Here is a 24,361-nt window from a genome sequence, read left to right as displayed (position 1 = left end):
AGCGTGTCTATCCTGACAAATTGAACCAATCATAGGAGTAACATTCACGCAGCCCCTACTGTACCACATGCATTGTCCACAAGGAGGACTTTGGGAGGTACTTGTGTAAAGTAAACTATAATAGGGATATTATTGTTTTGTCTATATTGCCAGTTGCAAGTGCAGATTGTTAATCTGGAGTAATAGTCTAATACCAATTTTATATTTTAATTAATGAGTTACTAGTTCTAGTTCGACTGCTTCATATCTATAAGAAATCCACAGTGATATAATGACTAAAATTAACTGAAATAAATATAATTTTAAATTTGTGTTGGACTCCTTCCCAATATGAATTTTTTGTTTGTCTTGTCTGTATCAACTTGGAATTAGAGGCTATATGAAATGCTAGTTACATAATCTTAGTCAACTTGAGTATAAGTAAAAAAATTAGTTAGTTTAGAATAAGGAAAACACGTACTATATGCTAACATGTTCAACATTTCCCATGGTAGAAATTAATCAAGCAGCTAGATCCTCATCTGTACTGTTTAAGCTTTTCTCATATCCTCTGCTTTCTTGTTCAAGTCAGACATGAAAACTGTATCCGTTACTTTACTTCTTTTTGCCATAATACTGTTCAAAGTTGGAGGCCGCTCTCTGCAACACAGCTCATCTAATTTAGTTTCACCCAAACTTCTCTTCTTGTTTTTGGAGGAACAGATTCTTCAGAGGACTGCAGTCTACTCTATGGTTTGTTTCCATGTACTTATACCGTTTTGGGGAAACTCTTCTTGATTGTGGGATATGTTCTTCTGTATATAATTGGAGAATATTATGTCGTTGCTGGAGGTAAGCTGATTTTTGAGGTTAATGGCTCTGTAGGAGCCAATTTGTTTCACTTACTCAGTGCCATTCCAGATGCCATTATACTTCTAGGTATAATACTTGCCTTGATCACTTACAATTTATCTTCTGCTTTTCTGCTTCTTCGCTTTTAAGAAAAAAAATTTAAATATATTTTTTGACCCAGTTGGTGCTGTTTTGTTGAGAATATACTTGATCTATATATTCACATAAAATTTTGGGCCCTCTACCCATTGTACACAATTTGAGTTTCAGTTGGATTTTCTAACTAAAACATGGAATTATAGCGGATGAGAGAAATCAAGTATGCAGGCCAACATTTGAGAGTAAAAACTTCCATGCGTGTGTTTTGTATTCCTCACGGGGAACAATATCTATGAAATTAAATGTGAAAGATATGGAATAGATATATGAATAGATTATAGTTGAATTTGGATGTTGATTCACAAATCTCTTTTGTTTCCCTAGTATCCGGGCTCACTGCCAGTACAGAAACTGCTCAAAGTAAAGTTTCCATTGGAGTAGGATTGCTGGTTGGGTCAACTGTTTTCTGCCTCTCAGCTGTGTGGGGATTATGTGTTTATGCTGGCAAGTGTGATCTTGAGGGTACGGAAGGGCCAAGATACAAAAGACACAAAAAAGTTCAGCCTATTAGGTATGTGCATCTACCCATTGGAAGGCTTTCTTTGATCTACTGTATTTTGTAAATACTTCAAACTTTTATCTATATTCTATCAAATTTTTGCATTTTAGCAATATTAATTTTTGAAGAGGTTCTTTGTATAAGCAAATTAGTATAAGAACAATGTATCATATACTAACAGCATTCTGCAGTAACCTGTTCATAGCATGCTTTAGGGAGGGAAGTCAAACCTTAACTACTAAACATTATCCCATAATTTATTCGTGTTTTTAGTATTATTTAGTATATACTGCTTTTACCCATGATATATACTAACAAGTCATATCTAAGTAATTTGATTTGCAATTGCAGGTTCTGGTGTGAGTACCAAAATTTGGACTACTTATGCTGCAAGGATTATGGTCATATCTATCATCCCAGTTGTTGTTTCTCAAATACCTCAAGTTCTCCACTTAAGTTCAGGTGGCCAACACCTTGCAATTTTAATTGCTCTCATTGTCTCCGTGATACTTACTATAGCTTATATCTTCTATGAGGTAACTGATTCATTAATCTGTTGACAGCTTGTATATGGTAAACTATAAGTTGATGCTTATCAATTTGCAGTTGTTGGTGCAGTTCTACTGTGAACCTTTGATACAGACAAGCCGTATCAATTATGTAGAGCACAAGCAAGCTATGTCAGGACTCTTAATATACTTAGATTCTTGTGCACAAGGAGAGCTCCTAACCAGCAATGGTGAACCTAATAAAGATGTTCTCGAAAGGTTAGTCATTTCAAGAAAATAGTTTTTTATTTTTTTAGTATTTTCAGTTGTAGGTGCTACATGATTTATTGAACTCCATGTGATTTTGTTATGCCACTTTCCTCAGTTGTTTAAGACCCTTGATACTGATAAAAGTGGATTTGTTTCACCTGATGAAATGAGAACACTGATTATCAAAATCCAATCAGCAGAGACTGGTTCGAGTAGGAATCATGATCAATTGGATAACATTATGAAAGAGTTTGATAGGTCTGGGGATAAATGCATTGATGTCACAGAGTTTATCGCGCACATAACAGAGTGGCTTAATAAGGCAAAGTGTCCAAAGAATGCTTTTCATGAGCCTGGTCGCCAGTCAATTAAGTACTCCTTTACGGGCATACAAAAGGTATAAGATTCTTAACAACGATTACTTCTCCTAGTAATAGATTAATTATTATAAAGTTCACAAGTACAGGTGATAAACCAAGAGCACTACATGTTGGTGTCTGAGAAAAATAAGAGGGACGAGGATGTTAAAAGCCCCAAGTGGATCTCCTTCAAAGCAGCAATGATGTTGTTGCTGGGAACTTGTATCGCTGTTCTAGTTGCTGACCCTTTGGTAGATGCTGTTGATGATTTCTCGGAAGCCACCAGCATTCCAACCTTCTTTGTATCTTTCATTGTGTTGCCTTTAGCTACAAACAGTTGTGAAACATTGTCAGCGATCAAAATGGCTCGCCAGAAGACCCAGAGAACAGTCTCATCGACATTGTCTGAGGTTCATTTCCCACTGTTGTCTAGCCTCAGCTTCATTGGCTAAAACATTCATATTAATCGTCTGATCATTAAAACCTTGTGTCTGAATTTGTTGGTGCAGTTATCTGTAACGGTAACACTGAATATCAGTTTTCCTGGCCATTGTTTACATCAAGGGATTGTATTGGGACTTCAGATCTGAGGTGCTGGTTCTCGTTATTGTTTGCATTGTGATGGGTGCTCTCACCAGCTTCCGCACCATTTTGCCTCTTTGGACATCGGTAGTAGCCGTCCTGCTTTATCCCTTGTTGCTCGCATTGGTTTACATCCTGCATTTTATTTTTGGTTGGTCATAGATCATGATTGAAATGTAAAAAGATGAAAATAGAATAGCAGTCTTTGGCTAGGCTAAACAGCTAGAACAATATATTGCATTCTTCTTTAAGTGCTTCATTTTACCTTGACTAATCTTCTCCTTAAAACCAACTAATATTCTTCTGTATGCTCTTTGGTTATACTACCAAACAAGAACCAGCATTGCAATTTTGACCTTATTTCTCTTTCTTTTTTGCTTTTTTGGAAACATTTAGAGAATTGATATATGCCATCTAAATGGTATTTTAAAGTCGAGTGGATCATTTCCAATTTCCAGGGGCGAATATATTTACCCACCACACTACCAAAATTGTTTGGATCGACTTATTGTCTGGATTAAAAGAATCTATATTTTAGAGAATACATATTACATTATATATTAGTTATAAGATCATGAAAGACAAAACAGAAGAAGTTCAACTCTGTATCCATCCAATCTTCAAATAGCTGCCGCGCAGCCATTGGCTATATAATAGCCAATTTGAACTGAGTAAACCCCATAACTTTATTTTTGGTCCGTAAACACGCCGACAACCGATAAATGTTGATATCGCATAAGTCGCGGTAGATTAGCTACCAAAATACATTGTGTTATTAACTCTAGATAATCATGAACACCATAAAAGAGTGTTCGGTTGCCAATCATCATCAAATTGAAAACTCAAGAACTAAAAGAGCAAAATGAGACGTTGGTAGAGAAACTATTAATGGGGGGTCTAATGAAATCAATGTTTGTAGTTCAAATGACGTGCAAGATCTTTTGACTGAGACCTAAACTTCTTTTTTGAAAGTTAATTTGGAACATGGAGGTACGTTGTAGTCTTGTAGATAGAGACTAAAACTGTGTCACTTACGTATATCAGTATATGAAGTCAAATATTACATTCATGCATGTTTTATAATAATTAGAGACTAAACCCTTTCTATAAAATAATTAACCATTTCTTTTGCCATAGTCTAATACTTTACCTTAGTCAAGAAAATATGAACAAATCCATGTGCTTGAAGCATGACAGCCTGCAAGGTCCATATGACAGATGGCCCAAAAACTAAAGAAAATTATGTTGCAATAATAGATCAATTAACTAGCTTGATCTGCCAACCGCTATCGATCTTGTACGTAATTTTCGTATATAACCTAAAGATGCATGGAACCTACTTTGGGCTTTCTTTTATGGTTTTTGTCCATTTACTCTAATTTCAGAGTCATTTATCCCACTTACCCTATTAAGTTTTTTTAAATCTCTCTTACCTATGAAGACAAGGTATTCTCTAATACCCAATTAAGTTTTTTTTTTTTAGACTATTTTACCTTTCATCTCTTTGTTACATAGAGAGAGAGAGAGAGAGAGAGAGAGAGAGAGAGAGAGAATGGAAGAGAGAGAAGCCATTAGGGACTTCACAGGATTCCCGTCACCGGCCGCCACCCACCGAACTTCTCTAAAAACCTCGCCGAATGTCTCCAAAAAGGTTGTTGGAGATCTCATAGGTCACCGGAAAGATTTAATGCTTCCAAATAGACCTTTATTGCCTCCCAAATCCCCAATACACCTTTATTTGAGGGCAATAAAAGTTTATGAAACCTCCCCGGAAGTCCCCAAAGATGTTGTCGGAGATCTCATATGGGGCCAGAGAGGTTTATTACCCCCAATAGACAAAGCGGTTGCCGGAATAGGAACCAATCTCCCTAAAATTAGACAAATAAAACTTTGATTAAGGAAAAAAATTAGAAGATTATATAAATTCAAAACATTAATTGCGCCCCAATAGACTTTTATTGCCCCCTAATAGAACTTTTTTCTTTCTTTTTGGGCCTTCTTCCCCATTTTACCCAAAAAAAAAAAAACAGAACTATTGGATTGCCACATCCAAACGAAACAGCGCCAAGCCAATCATGTTAAACAAAAACTACGCCATATTAAACCATGTGTTGTCATGGATTATAAATAAATAAATAAAATTATTAAAAAAAACATGTGATCCACTCCGACCACATAGCTTGTTATATGAGAAACAAAAGAAGAAGCTAGAACAACTTGTCGATGCGAGCTTCGACTCGAAGCAAATCCCGGACTCGAACTTCGGACAAGTTCTCGGAGTACAATTACCATATTCTGAGAACCCGATCGGAGAAATTGCGGTAGTTGAAGGTGAAGGTGAAGTCCAGTTCGGGGCTCGAGGATGAGTCTGATTCCATGACCAGCGGCTGATCGAAGAACTGGTCGACCTTGATCGTTAGCGAGAACGAGAGGTCTAGGGTGAGCTTCGGCGACGAGTGGACTCCAACGTGGTTGAGTTGGATCCGAGCGAGCTCTAGGGCCGGGTCGGAGGGGAAGAGGAAGAACACGGCGGTGGAGAGGAGGAGGAAAGCGACGACGGTGGATATACATAGGTGGAGAGGACGTCGTTAGTGCCTTCATCAGGTTTAGGGAGAGAGAGAGAGAGATGGCATGGATGTAGTTTTTTAATTAGACTGAGAGTAAAATTGTCATTTTATTTTAAATTGTGTTAGTGGAAATAAAAATCTGATGGAGTAAGTCAGATCAGTTTGGTCAATTTTAATGCTTTAAGTCAACTACCCTTTCTTTTATTCTTATTTCATCATTCCTTGTTTTCTAGTGATTAATTATATATATATATATATATATATATATATATATATATATATATATATATATAAAGCACACGTTGTCAAAAACATGGCTGCTTTGGTGTTCTCTTATCTGGAATAAAGTAACAAAAGAACAAACACCGTACCTAATACACCAAAATCAACATAGAATCATTGACCTTCTGTATGCACATCCATTCTTCCTAATACTTTTCCACAAATCACCATAATATACATTATATATAGATATAAGAAATGAAGTTTCAAATCTGTAAGTACATACATCCTTTTCTACCTCCTCCATTAATTAGCTATAGTTTTCCTGTTCGATCATTCAGCTGCTAGAGGGAATGAACACAATCAGCAAAAATGCTGTATATTTCATTTTGGTTCTTTTTGCAGTATTAGTCCAAGTCAGAGGCCGTTCTTTTCGACATATTACTACTGTTACTACTAGTGCTCAATCGATTTCAGACGGTGTTGATGATCATCATCATGATGTTGGATTCAACCAAAGTAATGGGACGATCAGAAGCTCCTTCCAACTTCTCAAAGGAATTGACGCCGAGTCTGAGGAGACATGCGACCAACTGTACGGGTTCTTGCCGTGCTCGAACAGTGTTTACGGGCATGTGTTCTTGATGGTGGTGTATGAGTACTTGTTGTTCCATGGAGAGTCGTACTTGGCCGCCGGAGGTGAGCAGATCTTCAAGATTCTGGGTCCTGGTGTCTTCGGTGCTAGTGCTTTCCATGTCCTCGGCGCCCTCCCAGAGTCTTTGTTGCTTCTTGGTACGTATTAATTTTCAATAATCTCTGCTGCTTTAATTTCCGGCTATGCTATGTCTTCTTTATATTGTCATATGAATCTTATGATATGTCATGAGCGTGTCAATTTAAAATTAGACGGATATTACGTATTTTCTGAAAAATAAACTAAGATTGATGGATAGTTCATCGATCAATTCGTTTTCTTTCAACGAATTACAGAGAAATTACACAAGCACTATACAAAAATAAGACTATGACAAATAATAGAAATACAGCTACCTTTGCTGGATATCGATCATGAAGAGATAGAGAGTAGTTGGAATTATATATAATTCTCATCACCAAAGAAAATAGAGAAAAACATGTGGCGTCAATTATTTAGCTGTTATTGCACATGTATTTAATTGTCGCCGGTCGTCACCGATCACTATCTATAATTATCCAATTAATTAGTGATCTCGATCGAATTACTTAAGGTTTGGGAAGCTCGTGCCTTGTACGAAAAGCAAGTGAGGAATGGAAAGACCCTCTTTTTAGTCCACATAAAATTTTCTCCCTTTTGAAAGTTTGTTTGATTGGGCCCAATCTGCCAATTTGGAATCAAAATAACCAACCTCTGAGAGGTTCGAACCTTGCTTGTGCCTCATAGCTTTAAAACAAGGAAACCAATCCTGTTGGAGCTGGATCTAATAATTATTAAAATATCGTTTTTTATATTTCTTCACAAATCTCATCTTTTTTTACCTTTTCAATAGTTTATTGGGTAGTTTATTTTATTGTAATTAATTAAATTTATTATTTTAAGTACTTTGTACATGAATAAACTAATAGTTTATTTATGAACGAGAATTAGTAAAGTATCAAAATTATAAATATCCACTAAATTAAGTTTCAATAAATGTCTGCTCAATATATAGTTGTGTACTAATTCCTTTTAAATTACACTAATTTATGATGTAATAATATTTGTTTAATATATAGTTTTTTAAAAAAGAGTAGATAATTGATCAAATAGACATATTCTAAAGTTTCATTTATAATTTTTATGTTTTTCTTTAAGAGCAACTCCAACAGATTCCCCATATTTTAATTTTTCTCTACTTTAGGGAAAAATAAGCCACTTTTGCTCCAACAGATTCCCTATAATTATCTCTATTTTAGGGAAAGTGAGGAAAGAGAAAACCAAGTTCCCTATATTTACAGCAAACTCTAAAATTTAAGGAAGAATATGGAGATTTTAGAGATTGTTGTAAAATAGGGAATCTGTTAGAGTTGGAGAAGAAAAAGAGGCTAAAACTTTGACTTTTACTTTCTTAGAGCAACTCCAACAGCTTCCCCATATTTTGATTTTTCTCTACTTTAGGGAAAAATGAGCCACTTTTGCTCCAACAGATTCCCTATAATTATCTCTATTTTAGAGAAAGTGAAGAAAGAGAAAACCAAATTCCCTATATTTACAGCAATCTCTAAAATTTAAGGAAGAATATGGAGATTTTAGAGATTGCTGTAAAATAAAGAATCTGTTGGAGTTTGAGAAGAAAAAAATGCTAAAGCTTTGACTTTTGTTTCCCTATTATACAGAAATTATAGAGAAGCTGTTGGAGTTGCTCTTATAATACAGAAATTATAGAGAAGCTGTTGGAGTTGCTCTAAGTTTTCATAGTTTCTATCGAATTTTTATCGATATCCATACTTTCTCGAAATTTTCATTTTTTGAATCGTCGATATTTCCTCGATCATTGATATTTTAGTTATTGAAAGATTCATTACTTTCAATAAATGAGGTATGTATATAGGCGGGCCAGCATAAAAAGAGTATGTTAAGTTTTTTTTTTTTTTTTTCAAGGTGGATGTTCTTCTGGTTTGATTTGACTATTGTACATAGAATGCATTCCTTTGACGACCTTTTGTTACCAAATGTTTAATTTGTTGATAACCTTTCACACAGCTTCTGGATTCTTTAACACCAAGGAAATTGCTGAAGAGTATGTGTACACTGGAGTTGGATTGTTGGCAGGAACATCAATTTTGCTCCTAACAATAGTTTGGGGGACTTGTGTAATTGCTGGCCGGCAACACTTCACAAGTTGTAATGATACAAATTCGTCAACAGCTTTTTCATGGGAAAGAATACCTGCATTATTGACTAGTCAGTTTTCTTAATTTCTTCTTAATTAAATTAATAACAAGTTTTTCTTGGATTTACATTTTCTGCAAACATTAGTTTAGGTGTGATCACCGATTAATAGCATATCATGACATGTCACATACACTAACAATCCATGTGCGCATGACAAACTTTTAATAGGTTCGTAACATGCTCACTAGACCAAGATGACCAGTAAACTCACATTCGTTTTCCTCTAACAATTCGTTTTCCTCTTACCTTTAATTATTAGTTTACGTACCTAGCTCGCTCTGACAATTTCTCAATTTAGTTCTTAGAAGCTCCAACTCTAACTTAGTTTTCGTACGTATTGGTTGAACTGATTGTATAGCATTGGCTCATTTCTTTTTGTATTCTTTTTTGTCTCTGATTTATAGGTTGTGGTATTACAATTGATTTGGAGACCAGAGTCCTCGCAAGGATCATGATTTTCTCAGTGATTCCATTTCTTATAATGCAAATCCCCAATATCTTCCACTCCTCTTCTACGGAAAACACTTTTATCTTGATTGCTCTCGGTGTTTCTGTTGTATTCCTATTGTTGTACTTCATTTATCAGGTAGACACATCCGTGACTAATTTGTCAATGAACTCATCATATTCTTGTACTATTACGAATGTCTATGAAGTACTCATAATCTCGTTTATCTTTACTATGTATAAGTACAGGTCTTCCGGCCCTGGGTCCAAAAAAGAAGATTAGAATTTGTGAAACATGGGCATTTGGTATCAAACATTTTACAACATGTGCAAAAACATGCGCTAGGGAGAATCCTCACTGTCCAAGGAGCACCTAATTTACGTGCCATAAGAAGGTACTAAGGTTTTCGGTTTTGTTTTTCCTCTCTTATTGTGAAAGATATCTGCGAAGTTCTTGTTGGTGTATAGCAGTTGATGAGTTTGAGTGTTCCTGTTTCTTGCGCCTAATTACAACACACGTGTCGATATTCTCTTCAAATTAATTCCTCGTTATGCCATTACGGTATGAGATTTTGCCCTTCTCTGATACCAACTAATATTTGCAGGCTATTTGAGGAAATGGATGAAGATGGTGACAATCATATATCCATTCCTGAAGTAAAAAAACTTCTTCAGGAAATCAAATTCACATCATTGGAAAATGATGAGGACATAGGAATAGCAGAAGTGATGAAAAAATTTGACATCGATCATGATGGAAAAATTAATAAAGATGAATTCATGAATGGCTTCACAAAATGGCTTGATGAGTACAAGTCAGTGCATAAAGAAAATACCGAAAGATCGTTGGAGGACATATACCAGGTAATATTCAGCCATACCATGTATGGATTCAACATTATCGACATAATGCATGTCAAAGTGTAAAACTTTGAAGTTTTTGTTTATGTTCTCTCCTCTTTTTCTGCCAAAAGCCCTAATAATTAATTATTAAAGTCATTAATGTACTCATATTTAAGCTCCTTTGTTGGTGGCATGGACAGGTTTTTCTACCTTGGATTCAAAATAGAAGAAAAGAACGCGAAATGAAGAAGAATTTGATGTCAGAAGTACTAAGACACGTCCAAAGCAATTCACTTGGAGCCATTCTCACAGAAAATGGCATGCCTCATATGGAAAATATTAGAAGGTTAGAACACATGAAGATCTTTTCCCGAACTGTACCACCATTAAATTATGGATAACATTGCTAGTTAAATCTCTTTGAGAGATGGGATCAGCAATGTAATCCATACAAGTGGTACGTACATGTTCTTCGACCTATATGCTTTTTGTGATCTGGTGTGTACTAATGACCGACTGTTTCTGCATGAAAAAACAGCTTGTTTGAACAGATTGATCTTGATGGAAATAATAATATATCAGAAGCAGAACTAAGAGAACTGATCATGAACATCAAGTCTGGTAACATTCCACTCGACGTTGATGAATCAGTTAACAAATTGGTAGAAGAACTTGACACAAGTGGAGACCATTTGATTAATGAGGAGGAATTCGTTACTGGATTAACAAAATGGATGAATAAATCCCATGATACCCAAACTCTTTCGTCATTAGAGTCGGAGGACGATCTCTACCAAGTAAGCATACTTAATTAGAGCATCAATTTGATCTCCAAAATTATAAAGGAAATTAATGATGAATTGCAGATTGTGCTTATTAGCCAGCTAGTAGATTCAAACCAAAAACTTAAGCTATTTTACTTAGCCTGCCTCTCCCATGACTTTCTGGACCCTCGAAATTAAGTCTCTCTGCATTTTGGGAGCATAGCATGCAAAATCGAGCAATGGATCTTAGAAAAATTCCATTTTGTACGCCCACGACTCTTTCTTAACTAGCTAGGCCGGCTAGCCAGGCGAATGTGTGTCAAGTTAATTTGTTATCTTTTGGCTAAACTATCAAGTTAATTTAGGTAGTATCATCCCACATGTAGCTCGAGAGAAATGTATAGCTGCACCATGCACCACTCTAAACAAATTCTCTTGATTAATTTGCCAAAATAACTGATCTCTTTCTATATTTCTTAAGATCCAAGAAATTTGTTTGATAAAATGCCTCAAAGAGCCTAACCCAAAAATTAATAAAGTCTGGTGATGCATGTTAAACAAACCTAAAGCTTAAGCTATTAAGGACTAGAGTACTAGTAATTTATCATATCAAGCTAACACATTCAACTATGATAGTTTGGACTTTGGAATCAAATTTATTCTTCAAAAACTAATGATTGTACGTGCAGAGAACTTGGGACGCAACAGATAAGTTGGTCGATGAAGAAACTAGGAGCGGTGGACCTGTTGACAAGTCATTATGGGGTTGGTTCAAGGCCATTTCATATATGGTGGTCGGGTTTGTTGTACTAGCAGTTCTAGCAGAACCTCTCATAGATAATGTTCAGGACTTCTCCGGTGCTGCAGGCGTACCTTCTTTCTTCGTAGCATTTGTGCTTGTCCCGTTAGCAACCAATGCTAGACAAGCAATTTCAGCAATTAGAGCAGCAAGTCGCCAAACACCAAGAACCACTGATTTGACATTTTCGGAGGTAATTTTTGGTGTCCAATTACTTCACCTATTATTCTCACTCTCAGTTTGTCGTTCTGCGCTTTTAAACTTTATATGGCATACATTACCTTGACTAAATTGACTGCATTGTCAAATATAGACTAATTGATTAGTTTTCTTTGGATGCAGATTTATGGTGGGGTTTTTATGAACAATGTGCTGGGATTTTCTGTGCTTCTGGCCATAATTTATGTTCGTGAAATGACATGGGAATTCTCTGCAGAAGTATTAGTAGTTCTAATAGTCTGCATTGTGGTGGGTCTCATTGCAAGTTTGAGATCTACCTTTCCTCTCTGGACAGCATTCGTTGCCTTCTTGCTCTACCCAGTATCATTGCTTCTAGTCTATATTATCAATGATGTCATCGGTTATACCTAAATACTGAAACTCTCTGAAGTAAAGAAATATAATTTCGTCCTAAGTAGGCACATTTGGCACCAATTTTGCCATTCGTTTTTGTAAGATTAGATTCAGAAAATTATGTACTTCCATTTTTATTTTATTTTTTTGTCTCTTCTTGTTTGTTTCCCCTTCTCTTTCTCGAAAATCTGTCCCTGTATATTTAGTCCCCCTTTAAGAAATCAATCATTACGCGCCCAAACTTCAATAATTTTTGTAGCTGCTTATATCAAATATCATATATTTAGCCAAAATAAGACAAAAAAAAATCTCATGCTATTCCAAATAACAAGCAACAAGGAAAATGAGGAGTAATCCTATTTCCATCGATGAATATCTGGCGAAGGATATCCAATAGTTGTTGGATTCAATTTATAGACCATGTTAATGAAGTTGCTCATTTATTAGCTCGATAAGAATACTCTGTAAATTTCTTCAGGGTGTCATTTCTCACGATTGGGTGTCTTTTCTCATGATTGTACTCAAATCGATCAATAAAAGTTCTAGTTTCCTTCAAAAGTGCTTAATTCATGAAAGACTAAACCCTAGAACGTTACTTGGGCCAAAATAAACATTTATAGAAGGACAAAAAATAGCAGAATTTTGGAGTCTAATTTGGGCCTACCCATTTCTAAGCCCAAGTCCAAACACCCCCAACTTCGTTCCTCGGTTTACTCCCACAGTCTCACTCTCTCTCGTCGCTCCCGCTCTCTCTCTCGCCAGAAGAAGAGACGCCTCATTGTACGTACCAGGTATGCTTCTTAAACCCCAACTGTCTACTCCTACTAGTACAACCTCAAAACCCCAGAAACCATTCACGCTTCCCGGGTTCACTTTATTTTTCTGTGAATCGAGTCCAGTTTCATGCTTTAACCATTTTCAGTTGAGTTCACTACTGAGGTTAGAGTGACAAGAGTTGGGTCCTTAACAGAAATGTAAAACTGAAGAAGATAACGTAAATTGGGTTTAAGCTTTGGGTATCTGATGTTTGGTCATTTTAAATTTTTAGTCTTGCTGTACTTTGTAGGTTGATTATCAATGGGGTAGTTGTTTCTTATTTTCTTGTGTGTTAGTTGTTAATTGGTTGGGTTGATTCAGAAGCAACCTCTGTTGTGAAATGAATTCGACCGCTTTTTAGTGTTTCTTTGGGCACAGATACTATTGGGCTTCTGGGTTTAAATCCTGAAAAGTTATTTTAGTGAATTTCGGTTTAGTTTCTTTTGATGTGACTGCGATAGATGATTGAAATGTGATTGTCAAATTTTGTTGGAAATACCAGTGCGAAATGTTCGTTGTGATTGCCATTGTTGTACTCAATGTAACTTATGTGGTTGAATTGATAGGATTAGTATGGGTACTATTAGTGTAAATGCTTTGTATGTGAGACAAGAAGAAACTATTTTGTTATTGTGTTTGAGAGTTGTAATAGCAGAAAAGGGGTCCCTTTGCTGATGTTCATTTCAATACTATGGAAAAGGTTCTTTTTTTTTTTTTGTATTTAATTTGTGATCCTAATATCTGATAACCATGTCGAATGTGATCGTCTTATTTGTCTAATATCTTGCGAAATTCTGAAATGACATTTCTACTTTGGCGGTGGCAATTGTGTTGAATTTTACAATTAGTGGGTTTCCTTATCACATTCAGAATCTAGCTGCAGTACTTTAATGACTTCCTAAACTTCTGATAATATTGGTGTTGCTTGCTTCATTGTGAGAGAAGTTTGCGTCTACTGAAATCTGTGATATTTTATCTGTTAGATGTATTCAACAAGTATCTCAGCTTGACCTGATTATCCTACTTTCGTAATATTTAACCTATGAATCATACCAGATATGACCTAACAATTTAATGATGGCTCGATGAATAGCTAAGCTCTTTGTATTTCTTTGCTGTTATAGACTGCTGAAGAAGAGATTGACCTCTACCTTGAGGATGGTGGAAATGTGGTGGTCCCTTTTAGCTGCGATCCCTGCAGTGGTTGCAGGACAAGCATTTCGAGTGAAGAAAAGACGTGATGATGAGCAGAAATTAAAGAGTGCTAGAGGAAGGGAGAAGAGTTCTGATGAGATTTTTGTCTGCGAGAGGGTATGCACATCTAAGAGGATGCTGAAGAAAGTTGGTGCATTCTCAAAGGACCCAATTCCTGATACTTGTGTTACTGTGTGCGGTGTTTCTGAGCTTGACGTATGCGCTGATGCCTGTGCACTGACTATTTGTGTAAACCAACATCAATTACCAAACTGGAATGACATCTGCCTCCGAAGATGCCAGAGTGAGTGTTTGAAACTCTCTTCTTTGACTTCTAACTAGTACATTTTCTTCCAATTTAAATGAAAAATATGTATCAAAATTGGTTTGATGTAGTATTTGTTACTCACATTTTATGACATCTCTTCTAGATTATGGTTGTGATTGATTTTGAGTGTGAGCTCACAAGTCAGAAGCATGGACTATTGTGCTTGACTGCTATTGTAGAACCTCTATGAACTTCAAGCTTTAAGCTCTAGGAAAGTAGCTTAGTGGACAATAGATGAAAACTGTACTAAAACTAAAAGATCACAGAAGTAAACAACATATTAAATTCTCTTTTGCTTGGTGAAAGCCAATTATCAGTGTCATTTGTGCAAGTATGCTAATCGTCAACATACTTTTCTTCATGATAACTGCCGGCCATCCAACACATGCAGTCACTCACCACTCACCCTCTCTTACCAACCTTCCTACGACATTGACTATATTTGTGAATAGATGGTTGGTTACCATCAATTTTAGGGCTACAATTCTTTTCTAAGACCATTAATAGGATGCCATTTTTTTAGTTTATATTATTTGCTGTTACTAAGGAAACTCTGATGAGTTGTGACCTTATCTTTAATCATGTATTTATGTACAGAACCTTAGGGTGCACAATAGACCACAACTATCAGGCAAGCCCAGCTTTATGTCTACATGGTTTTAAACTTTTAATGCTCAAATGTTTTGAGTTTACTGCTCATGCTCATTTTCACTATTAGACCGCCTCTGTGTATGAGAAATCCACCAATCCACACATGATTTTTTAATAATGAAAGTTGTTGGGATGCAATCTTTTTTCTTTAAAATCTCACCCAATATGTAGGCAAGCTTCAACGCATAATCCCCCTAGATTCCTAGATTTCTCATTATCTCTACTTTCTCAAGCACTTGCTTTCCATTAATTTCAGAAAAAGTCATGCATTTTCCAAGAGTTCATTTTAAAGACTAAATTCAGTTTACTCTCTCCAATTTTGAGGCAAACATTGGTCCCTGATCTTTTGTCCATATACTTACATTTTCCAACATGCAAATCCAAAATTTAAAATTGGCTCGAAACGTGATGTCAGATGCTGAGTTGGATCCTACATCCAGGTCCCCTTTTTCAGATTTTAAATCCCCAATAAGGGCCAAATGGATATTTTTATTTTAATTTTATTTTGTCTTTTATTAGAATTTAATCAAAAATTTCTAGAGTTTTTTTTTCTTTACAAACCCAAAAAAAAAAAAAAACCTTTTATTTTCTCTCTTCTCAGTATTTTCTCTCTTCTGCTTCACTTTGCCTCTCTCTGCTGAAATCAAATCAATCCAACCTCTTAATCTTCTCAATACTCCGTCGCCTTCTTGCTCTCCTTCTTTGCCGGCTTCCTACTCCTCGAAAACCATGCCACCAGCGCGGCATTCTCGCCAGGAAACTCAAGTATGGTAGCCTTCTGAAATGGTCGATGCGGCCTCCATCAGCGAATGCTTTGAACACGTTAGGGTCACCGGAGACGCCACTAAGGATGATGAAGATGATGACGAAATAGGCAAAGGCGAAACTGGCTTCAGGGTCTGATTCGGACTGATCAGTTTTGTACCGAAACGGCGTCGTCTCCTTCCTCCTCGTCATTGTTATCATTGAGGAGCTGCTGAGATTTAGGTTGAATGTTTGCTGAGATTTGGTGGCCAAGTTGGATCAATGGGCAGAAGTAGGAGCTGGATTGATTGCTAATCCCAGATTGCAAATTTCAATTTTCTATTTTGACAAAATCGAAATCGAAGCGATGGCTCATTTGCTTTCTAATTTTGATTATGGTCCCTTTGTTTTGGGATTCAATTTGGTTTTCGATTAGATTTGCTTCCTTGTATTATGGGGTTTTGAAATCGGGGTTAGATTTTTGGTGTTATTCGTCTGGATTTGATTAGGAACATGTTTGGTTTGCTAGAGATTTGGGAATGATAAAGGCATTAAAGTCTGATTTGTTGTGTCATACATTTTGTTCTTCTAAGTTCTTATGGAGAAGAGAGAAGTCTTTCATGGCAGAGGAAGAGGAGGAAGAAGAGAGAGGGAGTTAGCCATTGTTTTCTTTGGGGTAAAAGGGGTAGTTAGGACATTTCGTCCATATTGAGGGTCAATGTCTGAAAAGTTAATTCGGATGTCGGGTCCAACTCAACATCTGACGTCACATTTTGAGTTAATTTTGAATTTTGAACTTTCGTGATGGAAAATGGAAATGCAGAGACCATCATGATTAAAGAAAAAAAAAAAACAATGACCATACTGATGTTTGCCCAAAAGTTGAATGAGACATACTGAATTTAGTCCTAATTTCAATTAATTTATAACAATTACATTTCTTTTGTTTTTTATTCTCATTTGTGCACATATGTTCAAGTTCAATACTTAAGAGAAAATTTAAGGTTGTTAGGTTTGATAAAATTTATGCGGCAATAATTGTAATGGTCATGGATCTGTAATGTTGCTCTTTTCTATACTGATAGCTAAAAAGCACTTAAATAAAGTTAATGGAGGTGAAGCAAAGGAAATTATTCTATGCACCGACGGTGTAAGTGACCCAACACTTATAAAATAATCTCAACCCTTGATATTTATTATCAACTTTATTTTTAATAAACAAAAAGTGTATTTAATGCAATCTAATCATTCATTTATGTTGGTGTAAGTGCACGACGGTGCTCTGAATAATCTCTCAGCAAGCAAAAATGATAATGATAAGGCGCGAAAATATCAAGGAAGATATTTTATTAATATTATTTTTTTGGGTCGTGGGGGCTGGGGGTGGTTTGCAAAAGAAACCACGGTGAGGTTTTTGTTTGTTTAATTGGAAAGTGTAGGTCTAGTCAATGTCATATATCTTGGCAGTTAAGACTTTTTTTTATCAACTCTTGGCAGTTAAGTTTTTAAGTGGGGTTATTGAGAATTTGCATCATTCATACAAGTCGTCAAACGCTTGTCTGTTAAGTTTCCATTGTTAGATTTTTTTTGAACACGTGGGCGGCATATGATGGGAAGCTTAGGTAGCTCATGTATTAAAAGAGCTCAGGAGGAGGTGATCCGATCTCCCAAGAGCTGAAGACCATGAAGAGACGTTTGTGTAGCTCTACCGACATAGATGTAGAGTGGGAATGCCTCCACGTACTGTATGATCTGATATTTCTGACAAAGCAGACAAAGTCAATGTCATCAGATCTAGGGCTGGGTTCGGTACGGTACCGGACCTTCAAGTCCGAAACCGCATACCGTACCAGATATTGTTGGTACTCAAAATGAAGTACCACTACCGGCCACCGAAGTCGGTATACCGACTGCTCGGTATCGGTTGGTAGCGGTTGGTTGGGTCTCCAACCGAGATTAAGATTGGGCCAGCTTTTAGCTACGGCCCAAATGAAAATTTTAAATCCCTAACCTGTCAACAACTGAATAACTGAAAGCAAATCAAATAAGTGAAATAACATATCTGAATTTAAAGGCCCAGAGTTCATATCATCATCAGTTCATCACTTCATCACACATCAAAAACAATCAAATAACAAATCAAAAACAATCAAATAACACATCAACTTCAGTTCATCTCATCATCAGTTCAACAATTCAGAGTCCTTCAACCCATTAACTTTGCCTTCTTCTCCCTCAAACTGTCATATCCTGCTCCTCCAAGCACAAAAGAAAAGCCATTAAAAGTGGCAAAACCCATAACAAATTGCTACATCTCAAGATAATACATAACATATCCAATATCGAATTCAACAATAAATTGCTAAATCTCAAGATAATACACAACAATTCAAGAAATCTTACAGGTGGTTGTCCTCCTTCGAGTTCTCCAGACTCGAGAGAGAGAGAGAGAGAGAGAGAGAGAGAGAGAGAGAGAGAGAGAGAGAGAGAGAGAGAGAGAGAGAGAGAGAGAGAGAGAGAGAGACTGAGGGAGTGGTCGAGAGATGGACTGACCCACTGAGGGATTAGGGATCGGATTAGGGATTAGGGTTTGCAGGTTGGACCAAGAGTATGAGAGGCTGAGGGTTCGAGAGAGAGAGAGACTGAGGGAGTGGTCGAGAGATCGATGGACTGAGCCACTGAGGGATTAGGGATCGGAATCATCGGATTAGGGATAAGGGTTTGCCGATTTGGACCAAGAGTATGAGAGGCAGAGGCTGATCTCGATCGGGTTCGAGAGAGAGAGAGAGACTGAGGAAGTGGTCGAGAGATCGATGGACTAAGCCACTGAGGGATTAGGGATCGGAATCATCGGATTAGGGATAAGGGTTTGCCGGTTTGGACCAAGAGTATGAGAGGCAGGCAGAGGCTGATCTCGATCGGGTTCGAGAGAGAGAGAGACTGAGAGAAAGTGAGAGACGAGGTGAGTCCAGAGAGGCTGAACTCGATCGGGAATGACTGAATGAGGGATTATGGATTTAGGCCTTTAGGGTTTGGAAATTTTTCATCTAACGGTTGTTAGTAAATATGGAATAAAACAGAATAAAATCAACGGCTAGGATTGATTATAAAATAAATATTTTAAATAATTAAATATTATATTAAATATACGGTACGGTACGGTATACCATATTTTATCAATATTCAGTACCGATACCGAACCAATTATAGTATATCGGTACGGTATAACCGTACCAAACCTTCGGTAACCAATTTCGCTGGTAACCGAACCCCTTGGTTCGGGACGGACGCGGTTGGCTGGTTTGGATCGGTTGGATTTGCCAGCCCTAATCAGATCACAGAAATGTTATAAACAATAATGCCGGCTCCCACTACAACTCATTTGTCATATTTATTGCCATTGATTCGGAGAAGTGGTGGGCTATATATCTTTTTTTTTTTTGGTCTGATGGTGGGCTATATATCATTTTAATGATATTAGATCAATTTAATGAATACTAATTCAGAATTGATGGGTTTGACCTATCAAAAACATTATCCTCTATAAAAAAAAAAATTAACATTGTTGATTTTTCTTAACATGTTGATTGTGATCGGGGTCAAGAAAATCTTGTCCAATAGCATGAGAATTGTGTTTCATTTTCTAGCTTGAATGGATTGAATAAATCTCCTTTTCTGGTCTATTCGATTGAAAAATACTCCTTGTTTGTTAAAGAAATGGCACAGGGTTACCTGGTTTTTTTTTTTTTTTTTTGGAATAACAGGGTTACCTGTTTAGCAACGAATTGGTTCGGAGTTCCATATGTATTATTTTAGGTATTTTGGATGAACTTGGTGTGCTTATTGTAAGAGCTAACTCTTTCGTACGTTGGAGTTCTTGGATAGTTAGGTAACTCTTCTGGTTGAAGTCTTTTGATGGTTAGGTGGTGTGACTCTTCTGTGCCCCAATCAGGCAAGTAGCTCACTTCTTATACTGTACTACTACTGGGAGTGGTCCTCTGGTCCGGTCCCCCTATCCTAGTCTAGTTCTCTTATCTCAATCCCATGCAACTTTTCACGTGCCGGTACCCTCAATAAGTTGCTCACCTCTTAAATAGTAAAATGTACTTTTGTAATTTGTAAATAGTAAAATGTACTAGTACCACCATTACCAAACAGGTCCATTCCCACCCAGAAGTTCAAACTATACAGAAGATATGTAGATGGAGAATGTGACATCGTGATATTTACTGTTAAGTTACCTATCTAATAGTATTGCATTGTCTAGATTTAACAAAGGTTTTAAATATCGGTATCTTCATATTTATCGGTACTTTGAAAAAGTGAGATATCGGAAATATTGATGATAGAGGAGAAAATATATCGTTTTTGAAAAAAGTCAATTTATTAGAAATTTAGAATTATATATAAATAATTAAATACATATGAATGTCAACTTCATCTACATCCAAAAAGAGACTCTAGGCGATTGAAAAGCCGCTTGCTGGTCTACAAAAATGCAATAATCAGACCAAAACATATGACCCATATAGTGCGAATTGCAGTGATGAACACGATAGTTATAGATCTCTTTAGAGCTGCCGATTGTTTCCCCTATAAGGGGATAATAAGGATGAACCCAATTGGATGATTGATCATATACTTCTCCATATTGATTATATCCATAAGCATCATAACCAAATTGATTGTTGCCTTCATGAGATTCATTTGAGATCCCATTGCACTCTGTGCCTAAACTGATAGAGTCAAAACTTAAGGCAATTGAAGAAACATTAGATGGGGTACTTTGATCATCAGTTGCACCTCTAATTCTCCTCCCATATCGGGTCTTCTCTTGAGCACCATGACCAGCTATTCTCACTCCGTGGTCTTCATCTTGGGTGGTATGATCAAAATTACCTTCACATGTAAATTGGTTTAATCCTCCATCCACAGAAAATTGTCCATATTCATATCTTTCATCTCCACCACCTGTTCCGCTTCCACCCTCTCCACCATCATCAGAACTATCTGGAGTTGCTGTACCACCCCACGCATCATCACTATCTGAATTATCTTATGGGTTTTTAACAATTTCTTCAAATAAGACTCTCTCTATGTTGATTCCAGCATTAGTTGCAATTTCTACAACTTGTGGAAGACATCTTCCAACTTCATCATCGAGGTATGCAGGCATAATCCAATCATGAAATGGATCAATGCCATTATCAAGCGGCTCGCTTGCAACATGAAGTAGATCTATATAGTTGTTTTCATTGACCACATTATTCTTTACCTGTCTATCTCGCAGCCGCAGCTTCATGTTGTAGTAGCAGTATACAAGTTTTTCCAACTTCTGATATGCCAAATGGTTCCTTTGCTTAGTATGAATAATAGCAAATGTACTCCAATTTCTCTCACATGCAGAAGAAGAAGTCGTTTGTGCTAAAATACACATTGCAATTTTTTGTATGTTTGGTGTAGAATATCCACATTGTGACCACCAATCAACTATGAACTACAATGAGTTACTGCTATAGTAGATCAACATTTTCTATTAAAAAAATTATATGTGTGTGTGTGTGTGTGTTTTAATATATACATATACCACAAACCTGTTTTTCTAGTTTCTCTTATTTTTCTTGCTATGGTTGAGCCAAATGATTCCTTTGCATCTCTAAAGCATACAATCTGCATTAACCATTTGAAAATTGGTCATTTATAATCCCAAATTTTTTTAAGGTTGTCATCAATAAGAAGTTACCTCATCCACGAACGTATCCGCAATTTCTCCATTTATGTTAAATTGTCCGACAACTGTTGCCAGAAAATTTGTGAAACGTGTGCCATTTATAACCAACATCAGGTCGATAATGAAAATTTGGGTTTAAGAAATGTGCTACAAACAAGAATTACTGAGTTTTTTTTTATATCAAATTTTACAGATATTTCTTCACTTTATCGGGGATATATCACAAACATCTAATATATCAGGGATATTTGACGATGTCAGAGAAATTTCGCAGAAACGGTAAAAGATAAGATATTTAGCCCTCAATATATATCAGTCGGTCGAAAAAAAAGGAGATATCGGAAGATATATCAGAAATATCACAGATATTTAAAACCTTGGATTTAACTAGCTAGAGATTGGGGTTTGGCTGCCGTTGGGCTTTACTTGGTTTGAGTCCTTCATGTCTTTAACCTTGTTTCTCTTTGCTGGTTGTACCATATGTTGTTGTCTGGGTTTGGTTTCTAAACCATCCTCCTGTTGCTTTTGTTTATGTATGTTTGTTGTTCCAACCCAGTTCTTGGGGTTTGTAAATATTCTTCAATTCAATGATAGTTGTTTGATGTTTGCCCCAACAAAAAAAACTAGCTAGGACTATTTATCAAATGCTTTTCCATTGATGGATAAAGATGATTCTAGGTATTGAGTTTGAGTATGTTTGAACTAGAGATTATTTTCTACTTGGTAAATTACCCACGACAATTGATTTCTCTATAGTATCCTTGACATTCTTGCTAACCTATTATATATCAGAGTAAATATCACAAATGATCATTGAACTATGACATGTTTGACACTTTGATCACTGAACTTTTAAAAATATCACTTTAATCACTCAACTTAAATATCATCTATCACTTTAGTCATTCGATCTATTTATTTTTTAGGGAAATGGAATCAGGTTCCAATATATTACGACGTTACTGCGTCAAGCTAGAGGGTTTCAAGAAACTACTCATAGTACAAGTACCAGCACAATACAGACTACAAAAAGTAGCCCAAAACTCCTAACCAAAAAACTAAAAACCTAAAAGAACTGCAAGGGAAAAAACTTCCTAATCTTACACCATCCAAGAATGAGAACATTCAAGAAACAGATATAGGACTAGGAAATGAAACCAAACAAAACTACGAAAGAAAAAAGCAAAAAAATAAATCACCCTACACCTATCCAACCCAAAATCAGAGCAACCAACTCGATCTATTTCCGTTTATTGTTTCAGTTAAAATTTTGTAAATACTCTATTATCTGAAGGATATTTTGATCAAATTACTAAAAAATAAAACTTTTTTTTTTGCTTTCCTTTCTCTCTCTCGAGTCTTCTTTGCTCTCTACTTGCTTCTTTCTCTCCTCGTTTCTAAAATAGATTCAATCTAATCCAGTCTTGTATTGTTAGAGACTTAGAGACATGATCAATTCCCTATACAAAGTGGCCACTAAATTTGGCTTGATCCTATATACAAGATTAGCATCATCTTCGTGTTGATTAATTTTGACCTCCTGACCAAGTGTTCTAGTTTTTCATCTCTACTCTCTTCTCGATAACTGCTTCCACTGGTTCAAAAGTCAGCAAGTTCATCAATTCAGTCCCGTCTTGTGTCTAATGGTAGGCAAATCGGGATTAAGAATGTAGAAAGAAGGAAAATGCTTGAAGAACTATAGATAAAGATGATGGAAGTTAACCAAAGCACCCAAAATTCATGCCCAGATTAAGGCGCGCGATGGCAAGATATGAAAAATACAGTTAATACCCATGTTATATCATTTTTTTTTTTGAGAATATACCCATGTTATATCATTGATACGCCACAAAAGAAAAGAAACAAATTCATTGAAAAACAAATCGAGATTAAGAGATTCAAAGGAAGAGAAGCAAATCAGGATAGTTTTTTTTTTCTTATAATAAAAAATAGTAGTTAGACAAAAAGTGGCCTCAATTTAACACATTATAATACTAGATTTAACGGCAATGATTAAAGTGATAGACGGTGTTTAAGTTGAGTGACTAAAGTGATATTTTTAAAAGTTCAGTGACCAAAGTGTCGAACAAGTTATAATTCAGTGACCATTTGTCATATTTTCCTTATATATCATGCCGAGTAATATTCTCAGGTAATCATGTGTCTACTTTATATTAACTATGATATATTATATTAACTATAATATATTGTGCTTCTTCATAATTTATGCTGGACTGGCCCACTGGGTAAACAAAAGATATTTATGCAGTATATTTGTTGGTTATAGAAAGTAGATACAATGTGTTTGTCTTTTGGCAAATTTTCAATCACTAATAATCGAATATGAAAGGTGTGGTAGGAGTAAGTCCTCAACGGGTGATATTAGTTCTTTTCATTTACTAATGGAGAAAAAAAAATATATATCTTATTTCTCATTTATATTTTGTATTCATGTCGATGGAGTAGGAATTGCTTTACGGCCCTAGCCTTTTCAAATGATCACATTTGGTGTACATTGATGGTGTATCAACTAGCTTCTTGTTATCTTCTTCCTCCTTTTCTTTCTTTCCTTTTTTTTTTTTT

At 36.1% G+C, this 24,361-nt stretch overlaps 3 protein-coding genes across 4 annotated transcripts; all 3 read left to right on the top strand.

Annotated features, from left to right (window-relative positions):
• The first annotated feature begins 928 nt into the window (after window positions 1-928).
• Window positions 929-3,293, top strand: LOC112167197 (sodium/calcium exchanger NCL2). Its single transcript, XM_040507322.1, has 5 exons — window positions 929-1,501; window positions 1,841-2,025; window positions 2,096-2,256; window positions 2,363-3,016; window positions 3,116-3,293. The coding sequence occupies exons 1-4, from the start codon at window positions 1,429-1,431 to the stop codon at window positions 2,415-2,417; spliced, it is 474 nt and encodes a 157-aa protein (XP_040363256.1). The 5' UTR covers window positions 929-1,428; the 3' UTR covers window positions 2,418-3,016; window positions 3,116-3,293.
• A 2,945-nt stretch (window positions 3,294-6,238) lies between these two features.
• Window positions 6,239-12,460, top strand: LOC112166426 (sodium/calcium exchanger NCL). Its single transcript, XM_024303265.2, has 9 exons — window positions 6,239-6,769; window positions 8,697-8,897; window positions 9,293-9,474; window positions 9,585-9,730; window positions 9,941-10,199; window positions 10,379-10,524; window positions 10,717-10,975; window positions 11,632-11,934; window positions 12,084-12,460. The coding sequence occupies exons 1-9, from the start codon at window positions 6,331-6,333 to the stop codon at window positions 12,330-12,332; spliced, it is 2,184 nt and encodes a 727-aa protein (XP_024159033.1). The 5' UTR covers window positions 6,239-6,330; the 3' UTR covers window positions 12,333-12,460.
• Window positions 12,461-12,596: 136 nt separating this feature from the next.
• LOC112167893 (uncharacterized protein At5g64816-like) lies at window positions 12,597-14,962 on the top strand. Of its 2 annotated transcripts, none has more exons than XM_024304991.2 (2): window positions 12,597-13,105; window positions 14,255-14,962. In XM_024304991.2, the coding sequence occupies exon 2, from the start codon at window positions 14,289-14,291 to the stop codon at window positions 14,664-14,666; it is 378 nt and encodes a 125-aa protein (XP_024160759.1). In that variant the 5' UTR covers window positions 12,597-13,105; window positions 14,255-14,288; the 3' UTR covers window positions 14,667-14,962. The 2 variants fall into 2 exon arrangements, with proteins under 2 accessions (XP_024160759.1, XP_040375527.1); XM_040519593.1 differs by lacking the exon at window positions 12,597-13,105 and adding an exon at window positions 13,125-13,308.
• The last annotated feature ends 9,399 nt before the right edge of the window (window positions 14,963-24,361 follow it).

The sequence above is a fragment of the Rosa chinensis genome, chromosome 5 (genome assembly GCF_002994745.2).
Source record: "Rosa chinensis cultivar Old Blush chromosome 5, RchiOBHm-V2, whole genome shotgun sequence".
Taxonomy (NCBI): domain Eukaryota; kingdom Viridiplantae; phylum Streptophyta; class Magnoliopsida; order Rosales; family Rosaceae; genus Rosa; species Rosa chinensis.
The sequence above is the reverse complement of the archived record's forward strand: the minus strand, read 5'-3'. Positions and strand labels throughout refer to the sequence as shown.